Source organism: Urocitellus parryii, chromosome 4 (assembly GCF_045843805.1).
Source record: "Urocitellus parryii isolate mUroPar1 chromosome 4, mUroPar1.hap1, whole genome shotgun sequence".
NCBI classification, from domain to species: domain Eukaryota; kingdom Metazoa; phylum Chordata; class Mammalia; order Rodentia; family Sciuridae; genus Urocitellus; species Urocitellus parryii.
The window spans coordinates 48,688,613-48,701,515 of record NC_135534.1 but is presented as its reverse complement, the minus strand read 5'-3'; the positions used below and the strand labels follow the sequence as shown (position 1 = coordinate 48,701,515).

The 12,903-nt window shown below is 44.0% G+C and overlaps 1 protein-coding gene across 1 annotated transcript in view; it reads left to right on the top strand.

Moving 5' to 3' along the window:
* The window catches only part of Insc (INSC spindle orientation adaptor protein), a 128,247-nt gene that overhangs the window by 45,569 nt on the left and 69,775 nt on the right, over positions 1-12,903 (top strand). Inside the window, exons 3-4 of the mRNA XM_026398993.2 lie at positions 11,385-11,730; positions 12,683-12,735. Coding sequence (XP_026254778.2) covers positions 11,385-11,730; positions 12,683-12,735 — 399 coding nt within the window. The remainder of the gene's footprint in view (positions 1-11,384; positions 11,731-12,682; positions 12,736-12,903) is intronic.

Genomic DNA, 12,903 nt, shown 5'->3' with positions numbered 1-12,903 from the left:
GGGGTGGGACTTGTGAAAGCATGAGGGCCACACTCCATATGGATGCTGGTTGTGCCTGGGAGTTTTGGGAATGAGGCTGAGAGGCTGGACGTCTTAAAAAGCAGAGCTGGCAGGCCTATTAGACTCTCAGTGTCTCAATCCAAACCCATCACCGCCTTCCAAACTTGTTTCTCCTATCCATTCAGCTGCTGCCCTCAGAAATCTGGACCGCATCTTGGACTGTTCCCTCTTCCTCTTCTGTATGAATGAATATCAGAGTCTTGTTGACTTTATATGTTTTGGAGTAACATGGATTGAACCTACGGTGCTTCACCACGGAGCCACATCCTCAGGCCTTTTTATTTTTTATTTTGAGACAGAGTCTCCCTAAGTTGCTTAGGACCTTGCTAAGTGGCTGAAGCTGGCTTTGAACCTGTGATCTTCCTGCCTCAGCCTCCTGAACTTCTAGGATTACACGTGAGCACCAGCGCACTCAGTGATTGATCTTCATAATTATTCTCAAAGGACTGTTCTCCGACACCACAGCGGCCACCAGAGCTCAGGGTTCCTTCTCACCTTGTACTTGAGTTATTTGGAGTGAATATAAAATTACCTTCTATGTCCTTGTGACTCTATTTTGTTTTGGTATAAAGTGTTGCTCTCAAAAAAATCTAATCGTAAGCATAATTTTCTGTCTTTATCGTAATACACACCTTACTTCTAGATGCACAAAATTTCCTCCCTCCCCCTTTTTCTTTCTTTCTTTTCTTTCTTTCCTCCTCTCTCCTTCTTTCTTCCCATCCATCCATTCTTCCTTTCTTTATTCTCTTGTTAATAATCTTACTAGAATGTGTCTTGAATATCTTTGTTCTAATGTATGTAGTGTGTTCTTTTAATGTGTGGTTTCAAATGTCCCCACCAGGAAAATTTTCCTATCTTACAGTTTTCAGTGATCATTGTCTCTATGATTTGGGTCTCTTCTTGATGAACTTTGTGTGTGTGTGTGTGTTGCAACTTCTTTACCTATCTTTAATATCTGTTATTTTCTATTAATTCTTTAAGTTTCTCCATTTTAAAAATTCAGATATTTTCTTCATTTGATTTTCTTCACAAATTATCTTGTTTCTTACTGTTTGGTCCTTGTGAACAAACGCAAGTGACTGAAGTAACTATTTCTAATCATTTTCTGAATGAGGGCATCTTCTTTTTGAGAATTTATGCTTCTCTTTAATATCTTACATACTTTAAAAAAAAGTTAAGCTTATTTGAAATTATATGGTCTTTAGAGGTCTAGTGAGTAAATTTTCCTGGTATTATTGTGGGAAGATTATTCTGTTCTTTATTTTCTTTTAAAATAGCCACAGACAGGCTGAGACTTAAATAATTTCATGTTGCTCATTTTAATGAGATATCAGTTTGCAAGAACTGTTCAAGGTAGGCAGAGCTCAGGGACGCTCTTCTGCCGTCACAGAGCTCCACTTTCTTTTGTCTTTGTGTCAGGTCCAAGAATTTGGTGACCTGCTCTCTGAGGGTTCCTAGCTCCACTGCTTCATCTTCTATTATCTGAATCTCTTTTCTTTTCTCTCTCTTGCCCCTGATTCACTCAATTCTGATTCCACCACGGAAGTTTTTCCTTAATGTGGCACTTTGTTGTAGAAGAGATTCTTTGTGGGTCAGTTTCAAGGGTTCATGGTTGGAACCTATGCTCACCTGCTATCGAAGAGGCAAACTTCCTTTGAATTTCAGCTTCCAGTCTCAAATTGTTTTCTTGTGCTTTCTAGTAAATGCATAGGGACTATTTTGGGGTTTTCCTTCCTCAAGTTCATCAGAGGCCACCTTATTGCTCCCTCGTTCTTCTCCTCATAAGATGGTACCAAACTGGCCTTAGAGTTCGTGGTTGGTCCCCTTCCTTGTATTTTGAGGTTTATGGGGACACCCCATCACTGGTTTTGTCGTGCTTATTATCTATCAGGGAATTTTGTTACATAATTTCTTTGTCAGTTTTTATGTGAGAAATCTGAGAGACTGAAAAACTGTGCAGCTACTACTGCCATCTTCCCCAGAACTTTCCTGACAAAGCTCTGACAATACAGCTGCTTTATTAAAACTCTAATAATAACTATCACATATAACATTGCCTGTCAGGCACTTGGAGTCATATATATGATACACATATGCACACATACACATATACTGGTGCTTTATATATGATATAAATATAGTATAATATATATATTTGTATATAAAAATGCATCTCAATAACTTCACTTAATAATCACAAAGAGCCTAGGAATATTTTTATCTTCATTTTCCAGTGAGGAAACTGAAGCCCAGAGAGGTTCTATAACTTGCCCATTTATGCAGTTAGCAAATGGCCGAGCTGGAATTTGAGTCTATGAAGCCAGCTCCAGAGTTCCTGCTCTGGTGAGAGCAGTGGTACCCAACAACATGTCATGAACCAGAAAGAAGTGCATCCAGGCTAGCAGGACACAGCAGGAGGTGGGGCTAAAGGAAAATGGATCAGCTGACAGATTCTTCCAGTTCCTCCTTGTGGTTACCTGAACCAGTTTTTTTCAGGGGGTGGGGTGGGGGTGGCCTTTATGAGATGAGCTCTGAAGACTCTTGGGAATAGCTGTGGGAGACTCAGGACCCAGGATGATGGGACAAGAGTGAAGCTGGCTGTATCTGCCAATGTCTGACCCCTCTATTGACCCCTCTGTGAGCTTCTAAAGGGCAGGGGCTGCCAGCTCAAGGTTGGCACATGGTCAGCATCAACAGAGTTTCATTGAATCAGGTCGCCTAGGGATCGCCTGGAAGGTACTGCTTCCTGTTTCAAACCTTGTTGAACTGGCTTAGAGTATTTTATGTTTGTTACCGATGTCATGTGGACAGGGGGCACTTCCCCTGGGAGCTCGGATCTCCCTGAGGTGACGCTTCTCAAGGACTCAAGTGCACATACCCACACCTCCCTGGGGTATCACTTGCCTGTAAGTTTAGGTCAGACTCAGAGAATTGGGACAATGCTCACTAAGGTTCCAAGCTCTACGTAACCAGAGCAGGAACATTTATCAAATGTCTTAAACAAAAGGCTTCTCTGGTTCTATTGATATCTGCTTTAAACATTTCTATTTAAAACAAAAGTCTTTATGAGGATGTCTTACATGGGACCTAGTTACTTATCCAACTCTTAACTTTTTTTTAACCACAGAGCAGGGAACTCATTTTAACTTGATCCTGCAAATTCAGAACATATTTTGAGCTGAGTTGATGAGGCCTATCCAATCTCCCAGGCAGCCTCTCACTTACTTGATTCTGTTTTATGATGCCTACTACCTGTCAGACCTTGTGCTGAGTGTGGACGATCCTGAGATGAATTGGACCATGGCCTCTTTTCCAGTGTCAACTCTAGTGCAGGAGAGACACAGGTGGAAAATGGTACCTGTGATCAGGAGACACACAGTCTCTGGAGTCAGACTGGTACATGGAGTTCTGGCTCCTTTAAGCCACACTTCTATAGCTCTGTATTTTCAACTATAAAATGGAGAGATTATAAGTGGTCACCTAATCAGGACACTATGAGAGTAAAATGATGCATGGTAAGTGCTTGGCCCTTGGGACACGGTAAAGATTTAACAAATGTTTATCACTAGAGGCTTTCCCTATGCCTGCCGAACTGTTTTTCATCCAGTTCTTCTTCCATTATTTAAGTGAAACATGACTATATTATCTACCCAGTGACACAGCTGTAACTTGGGCAGCTTGGGTGCAAAGCAAACTGGAAGAAGTCAGGCTGGGTTGGGGTATCTCGAGAAGCCGACCCATTTTGCCCTACATCTGCTGATAGGCCAGAACTCCCAGTGTCCTTGCCTCCCTGGTCAGAGTTAGCCCTGGACCCAAGTGAGATGTGCCTGCTGGACGGAGCCTGAGGACTGGCCGGCCCCTGGGTGGGGTTGGGGAGGCAGGAACCCTGAGTTCACTCATCTGCTCTTTTTCTTCTCAAAATATTTAGTTGCTGCTTGGGGAGAAGGAGAGGAATCTTTATAAACAATCTCTAAAAATAAAAGATATTTTAAGCTCATTCTTAAAGAAAGCCAAATTCTGCTTTCCTCATTGGTGCCTTGTCCCTTCTCATTTCTGAGACTGTTACCCTGAAAGGCAGCTCCTGCCACTGGGAAGCCTGGAGTTTGGCTTGAGAGAAGTCCCCACCCGGAGCACCCTCCTTCCCAGAGCTTAGGCAGCGTCGATGGCTCTGGGATTCTCTGATGTGGATTCACCTCTCTGTTGCTCACAGCAGCCCTTGAAGTTCTCGCTTGGGAAAATGGTCCTCCTCGTCTTCCAGCCTGACCTTTGCTCCCCTCCTCTGTTATGGTGGCAGTGGGAGAAGCATTGCAGAATACGGGTTAAGGGCAGGCTCTGGAGTCAGAAAGATCAAGGCTTTAGGGTCAGTGCTATACTTCTTACCAGGGTGATTCTACTTCTCTGCATCTCAGTTTTCTCATCTGTAAAACAGGAACTCTAATAATACCTACCTCAGGTGCTTGTTCTGGGGAGTAATGAAACATTAACTATTGAATTTCATGTTAAGCACTTGGCATGGTGCTCAACATGGAATCTATTCAATAAATTCTAGCTATTATCATATTTATAATGGTTATTACGAGTGTTAAAGTGTGATTTATAAGGAAGAACAGCAAAGAACCAACCTTTTTGAGTTTCTCCTTTATGTAGTGCTGTGTACCAGATCCCTCACAGTCACTATTTAATTTGATGCTCCCATTAACCCTGAGGAACTCACTGTACAAGGCCAGGGAGACAGCTGACACTCTCCGCTTATCCTGTTGGCTTATCCTGTGTAGAAGGCTTATGATCTCTGTTATGCAGATGATAAATTGAGATTCAAAGAGGTGAAGAGACTAATTTATGTTGTTAAAAATCAGGATTCTGACTATCCTTCTTAGGGAGTTACTGAGAGGGCAAAAGGGAGACCTCTGCAGGACTCTGTTCCTTTATCTGGGATGCATGGAGGTGCTGAACTTATGAAAACTTACCAAACTTCACCTTGGCGGTGTGATTTGTTTGCTTTTAGGTCCAAATGTTAAATTTCAATAAGAATTTCAGAAAAAAAAAAAAAGAGCAGGAACCCTAGGAAGCGTTGGCCTGTCTGTTCAGGTGACTAAAGAGGGAGAGGGTACTATGAACCAGTCAGAGGGGCCTCAGAGGAAGGGCTCCACAGGAGGGTTCCAAGTGCAGAAGGTGCAGACCCACGTGCTTGGCCTGGGATTCAGCCATTGCTGAGTTCAAGGGCAGATAATGGGTCCCTGGATGGATGGCAAAGCCAGGGCTAATTGCCATGTTCCTTTCCCATGAAAGAATAACTTCCATCATAGGCCAACAAAGGGACCCCCCTTTCCTTCTCCACCCAGGTTCCTTGAGGAAGCCCCCACTCCTGGCTCTTTAGCCAGGTCCCACCTGCTCATCTAGTGGAGGTCAGGGCTTCTCCTGGGGGACTCACTACACAAGGCCAGAGAGACAGCGGACAGTCTCGGCTTATCCTTTTGGCTAGGGAAGAGCAAGGAAGTGAAATACTTCCTGGGGGGAAAAAAACAAACAAACGTCATCTGTCATCTGGACCCCTCCCACCCCATACCCCTTTTTTAAAAAAAAAAATAAAATAAACTTTCACATTGTAGAAGAGTTGTAGATGTATTGAAAGTGGCGATGGCAGTAGTGGGTGTGCCTGGCCCTCCACCCTGTTTCCCTGCTGGTTAAGATCTTACCTTGTATTTGTCACAGCTCAGGAACCAGCCCTGGTCCATGATGGTTCACGAAACTTCAGACGTTATTCAGAGTTCACTAGTTTTCCCACCAATACCCCTTTTCGATTCCTCCCAGGATATCATGTTACATTTAGTCAGCACATCCCCATAGTGGGCTCTGATCTCTGCCGGTCTCTCCCTTTTCCCTTGTTTTGATGACTTTGACAGTTCTGAGGAGTACGAGTTAAGTTATTTTGTAGAACATCCCTCAGTTGGGGTTTGTCTGATGTGAATTCATCATGAAGTTGAGGTTTATGTGTCTTGGGGAGGAATGACTCCGGGTGAAGTGCCCTTCTTGTCAGATCACACCCCGTGGAACAGGCTGTCGACGTGACTTACTGTTGGTGGGTTAAGGTGGCGACTGCCAGGTTTCTCCACTGAACTGTTACTTTTTCCCTCCCTTCCTGTAGTCTTTTCTTCAGAAGTGAGTCACTCAATGCAGCCCTCGCTGAAGCCCCATCCCACTCCATTTTTAATCATCAAGTTTATATGACGTAAGACCCATGAACACGCACAAACTCATTTGAACACTCACACAGATAGGGAAACAAACCCACACCAGACACACAGATACAGGCATCCAGAAAATATAGACAGACAACAAGATGAATTTATATCCACAAACACAGACAGTTGCAGGCACAAACACGCAGATCCTGGAGAAATCAATAGCTTTGTCCTTCCAGTCCTCCTGCTAGGAGAGTGGTGAATCGATGAAGATTTTAATAACACAGCTCCTGAAGTCTCACTTTCTTTTTTGTTCTTAAAGAACAGGAATTGAGCATGCCTCCATGAGCTTTGGTGGTGAAGGGTTTGACAAATGTGAGGGTTGGATCTAAGCAGACCTTCTGGAATGGGCCCCGGCATGAGGTAGTCAGTGGCTCTCACTCCTTTTCCAGGCCCTTCTTCCATAGCTGTAGGGTTCAAGTGGTCCTTACCCCTTATTATGGTTTAGATCTTAAATGTCCTCCCAAAGGCTCATGTGTTACAGGGTTGATCCTCAGTGGATGGTGCTGTTGGGAGTGGGGCCTTATGGAAGGAAGGAAGATCACTAGGGATAAGCCCTTGGAAGGGATATTGGTACCCCAGCCCCTTCTCTCTCTCTTTTTGCTTCCTGGTTGCCAGGAGGTGAACACACTTCCTCTACTACACACTTCTGACATGATCTACTCTCTTATTACAGACCCCCAAACACCAGGGGCAACCAACCATGCACTGAAATCTCTGAGAATGTGAGCCAAAATAAATCTTTCCTTTTCATAAATTGATGATCTCAGGTGTTTTGTCATAGCCACGGAAAACTGACTGACACATCCCTGTAGGCCAGAAGTCAGGAGGTGTGAGTGCTTCCATTCAGAAGATCCCAGGGGTCTTCCTCAGGGAAGTATATTGACAGCTTGCCCCAGCTCGTGGGGTTCTTTTGTGGGAAATGCTGATCCTAGGTGCTGGTGATTTAGCCATCTTATAACTCTACCAGTCTCCACCCCTGTTGTGCTGGTCTGTCACTCAGCAACACATTTTCAGGGTTTTCAGCATAAATACCCAATCTCTACCTTGGTTTTCAAGGCTTAGATCAGGGCTCTGGCTTACCTTTTTGTCTTTTCTGGAAGGTACAACTCTAGTCCAAGGGATTTACTCATTGTCCCTTTGACTACCTGATCGTGGACTCCACTCCCACTGACTTGACACATACAAATAATACCCTACACCAGAGCTAGTCCCTCCAAGAACCTTCCCATGATCTCCAACTGGAAGGGACAGCTTTCTCCTTCAAATTCTCAGAAGACCTTTACTCTAAGGGTTAGCACGAACACAGCTCTGTTTAGCTATTTGTGTACTTGTGTTTAATTGCTTACAACAACAGCAATTAACTCTTGGACTTGTCTCCCCAACCCACAAAGGATCCTGGAGTTTTTCCTGGAACAACTGTAGTTACCTTTATTAACATGAGCCAACAATTCTGGTCTCTGACTCTTGATTTTTTTAAGTTTCAGTTTGGGAAGGGAATTGGATTAGTGCAGCTGGGTTCAGATGCTTACCCCTGGATCAGCCATCAGCTGTGGCCAGGAATATTTTCACCTAGCCCAGTCTTGGTCCCTGGGGAGTACCCCTATGCTCAGGAGGGGAAACCTTTCCCAAAGAGGAGAGCAAACATGCACGTGAGCCCAAGAGGTCACTAATGTAAGTGATCTCTGTTTTTGTAGAAGCCGGAGGAAGGGATGCTAAAATAAAAAGCAACAGACGTCTACTGCAAAGTGTGTATGGAGTGAATGAGTCACTGAGTGAGTGACTGGTTCATCTGTTGCCTCCTAAAAGCCCCTAGGTCAGTTTGTCTCCCGGCTCCCTAGCTCTAGAACACGATGATCATGTTATGACATCTTCTGAATCCCTTTTGCCATTGTGTCTGTCTTGGGGCACTCTCAGGTAGCCTGAATGGTGGAGGCATATAAAATCTTCTACATGGGTAGAGAGGTGTAGCCATCGATAACTGACACTCACCACTGTGGCATGAACTTTCATTAACTGAGAACATGTCAGGCACCGCAATTCACCAGATACAAGGGTCTGTCCTTCGCAGAATGTGGAGAATTCAGACAAATACCAATTAAAGTCGAATGTTATTAGTGCTCCAGGGGAGGAGGCAGGGGCCCTGGAGTTGGGGGCTGACGAGCTCTGGCTGAGGTTCTTTACAGAAGGCAACGTTGGAGGTAGGTCTTACGGGGTGAGTAGGAGCTTGTCATGTAGGAAAGAAGGAAAGGTGAGAGAATGGTACATTCCAGGAGGCAGGGGATGGGAAAAGGGAGTGGTATATTTGGGAAACAGGGAGGTTGGATGTGCCCTGAGTGTTGAGGGTACTCAGGGCAGGGGAGCCCAGAGTTGGGGGAGATAGGAAAGGGAGATGTGTGGAAAGGGAGGCAGAGGCAGACCAGGGACCCCCTCCTATCCTACCCTCAGGAGTCTTCACTTACCAGGGGCAGTGCTCTGGGGGACATGCGAGGATTTAAGCAGGAGAGGAACATATTCCAACAGCCACGTAGAATCCTAATACTTTGTGGGGGGAATATGAAGCATGTTTGCTTTGGGAGCTAATATGGCAAATCTGTTGAATACAGTTCTCCTCCCAGGAATGTAAACCATAGAATTAAGGAAGGTACTGATGTGTAGGGACACATGTATGAGGATGTTTACTGTTGTGTTGTGTTTAATAGTCAAGAACTGGATACAAAGTGAGCCTCCAATAATGGAAAATAGTTTAATGAATCATGGTATCTATGCAACATAGAATAATTTTCAGTCATTGAAAAGAATATTTTAGGATTCTACTGGATGACTTGGATGGATTTCCTGGCCAAGTAAGAAAATTAAAATGCTGCAAGATGTGTATATATTATGGTCATATTTATGAAATGAGCAATGGTTCAGGAAACCCTATAAATGTCTATATCCTTAGATATAAATCTGTGTAGGAATGTGTGTAGGTGAAGAAAATGATGGACTGATACATAGTAGGTTACCTTGAGTTGGCTGAGGTGGGGGCGGGGCAGACAAGGATAAGGGTGTGATAATGAGTAGAAAATGAGTAATGGTGACAATCACAGAGTGTATGGGATACGATCCCACTCATGTAAAGTTAAATGGGTTTATAAGATAGAATAGGAAGCAGAGTGATGTGATATCAGATTTCTGGTGATTCCCCCACCTACATGTACATACATGTAAATGTTCAAATTCTTTACAAAATAAGATAGCTATTTTCGTGAAGGGGAGAGAGGAAGGTCATTGTTCAGTTTTTGTTTTCAACAGTTTGAAAGGCAATTTCCCATAAGAATCCATAAATACAATTTCTATAGTCAAACATGAAAAGCCTATGGTCAAAAATCCCATTTAAAAGCCCTGTAGTCCAATAGCTACATCTTTTCAGGAAATCCTGCTCCTTCTCATCAAATAAGTGCAAACATGAAGATGATTTTGACCTTGATAATGGGAGCATGGCTTTGTCATTTCAGTCCTATTTGGTATCTGGCTTCATCGATGTCTTGTGTTTCACTGTACTGAACTCAAAACAAGAGCCATGTCCTCACCTTGTCCTACACAGCCCCATGGTCTCCCACCCCACTGCTCTCACCTCATCTCCCATCCCTGAGGATGCTTCTCGGCTGCTCTGGCCTTCTTGCTATTCCTCACACAACCTGAGGATCCTTCTGCCCCAGAGCATTTGCACTTGCTGTTCTCTCTCCCTGGAACAACTTGCCCCCAGATATCCACATGGCTCCCTCCCTCACATCCTTCAAGTCTTTACCCAAATGTCCCTTTCTCAATGTGCCTCCTCTGATATGCTTCATTTTTAATTGCAGTGCCCAGTACCCCTCCACCCTCAGCACTCTCTAGCCTTCTTTCTTGTTTTCCTTCCTAGCGCTTACTGCTTCCAACAGATGAACGACATTGCTCATGTATTTTGAAAATCGACTGTCCTGTCACGGGCCTGTAACTCTCATTAGGGACGTGATTATGTTTTCTGCTACAGCCTAGGTCTTAGAAATGGCACATGGTAGACACCAAATTCATGTTTGTGCAATGAGTGAATGAACAGGGGCAGGTGGAGGATGGCTTGAGGTAGATGAGCCACAGACAGACTAATCAAAGACTAAGGACCCGGAGTGCAGCCTTAGTGATTCACTATGCGTGTCTTGTTTGGTGGTGAAATGATGCTAAAATCTGTTCCTGTCTTTTCACTTCTTGTTCATTTTTCTTGCTTCTTTAGAGAGATCAAAAGCTCCTCAGCGTCTTCATCTCTTTTTTTTCCACAGTGGCTGACACTCATGTGATATTATACATAAGGCACTCGACGCATGCTCAGTGCTTCCTCAGTTATCTGATATTACTGACTTACTTGACTATGTGAATTCTAGAGTGAATTTTATTTGAGATCTCAGCATCGAATCTATCTAATCTATGTTGTCATGTTATTATATTAAGTAAATTAATTTTGTTTCATCACAAGTGATATATACCTGTTCATGCAGAAAAACTGGAAATTAGAAAAGAATTGAGAAAAAAGAAAAAATGCTTTAGTTTCATTACCCATAAAGCTCCTTTGGCATTTTAAGTCTTTCCTGTAATGCCTTTTCTAGATAAGGCTTTTAATATTATTGTCATAACTTTCTATTTGCACTTATATTTTCCGTATTATTCCACATTTTTCTTTACAATAAACTTCCTGGAGAGGAGTATTTTAAGTAAGTGCACACTATATAACCATGCAGGTGTATCATAGCTCACTTAATCTATTATTTGAGATTAATAAAACTATTATTTGAGATCCATTTCCCCTTTTTTGTAAAGGTCATCTGCTACTGTCAGACTTTATTGGCTGTGGTTTATTAGTCTGGTCACTGGCTTTCAAAACTTTGTACCTCAGTCTTATTATCTGTTAGCTGGAGATAATGAGAGATAGTTGAGAGGATTAACCTTGTGAATGGGAGAAACAGTGCTGACTTGATGCTTAGAAACCAAGTTAGAGGCTGGCATCAAACCCTTTGGGAACAGTGGCATGTTGATAGTCATTCTGGTGCTGTTCTCTGATTGCAGGCTGCACCTGATGCAGGTGGACTCAGTCCAGCGCTGGATGGAGGACCTGAAGCTCATGACCGAGTGTGAGTGCATGTGTGTCCTGCAGGCCAAGCCCATCAGCCTGGAGGAGGATGCCCAAGGTGACCTCATTCTGGCGGGCGGTCCCAGCCCCGGAGACCATCTGCAGCTGCTGCTCAAGCGGGGCTGGGTCATCAGCACCGAGCTGCGCAGGATCGGGCAGAAACTGGCCCAGGACCGCTGGGCGCGCGTACACAGCATGAGCGTGCGCCTGACGTGCCACGCCCGCTCCATGGTCAGCGAGTACAGCGCGGTCAGCAGGAACTCCTCCCAGGAAATGGGCCAGGTCAGCTGCTCTGGGGTGGGGCTGGATGGGTGCTAGGAGTAGGTATGCTTCCCAGAAGAGTGGACTTGAATTTGTTAAGTCTGAACAATTCCTGGCCAGAGGCCTTCCTCCTTTTCTAATAAATCATAGAAGAAAGGCAGCAAGGACCTTTATGGAGTATTACTATGTGCAGGCATCACACTGGATGTTTTTGACACTGATGTCATTTAATCTGCACAACCTTTGGGTTTGGCACTGTCCCTGTGAGGAGCTACACAGTGGTTAAGTATGCCAACTTGAATGCCAGACTGTCTGGGTTCAAATGTCAGCTCTGCTCCATCACCTTGGCAAGTTACTTAGCTTCTCTGTGCTCCACTTCCTCCTTCATCTTAGTGGACATAATAATAACATTTATGTCAGACTTATTGTCAGGAATAAATGCATTATAGTAAAATGTTTAAAGCAATCAATTAGAAATATTAGTGCCATTTACATTTTACAGTCGATGAAACGGAATCTCCAAGAGGCTAAGTAGCCTGCCTAAAGTTAAGCAGTGAATGATGTCAACAAGAGTCAACCTAAGTTTTTCTGATTCCACAGAGCATTTGAATCTTTTTCTGGAAGCCCAAGGTGGAATGCTGAAAAAGGCCAGGATCACAATTTCCCTCTTTCTCATTCATTTTTCATACTAGAGCTTTATCCTTTACCTCCTTCACTTTGTTCATAGCCAGCTTCAATGCCCCTTCCTCCCTGGAGCTTCCTGGATTCCTCAGTATAAACAATTGCTCAGTCTTATTTTCTTGTGCTTCCAAAGCAGCTGACTGCAATCCCCTTTGCCACTCACAGTGTTATAGTGAATATAGCAAGCTGGATTACTTGATTCTCCACCTGGCTGCCCCAGAGTGCCCAGCACAGCACTTGGTCCTCAGCCAGTGCTTGTTGAATTGAATAACACTGAACTATTTTTCTACAGGTTGAAAAGCTGCTAATGGAGAAGTGCTCAGAGCTCTCAGCAGTCACAGAGAGGTAAATGCGGACCTTTGGTCTCCAAAGTCAGGAGAGAGTCAAAGCAAGATGAAAGCCGACCCTCACCCTTCCACACATGAACACATGGACGTTGATGTTCACAGACACTCACTTGCCCATGCATGGATATATAAACACACACCCACCCAATCACAGGAATACACTCAC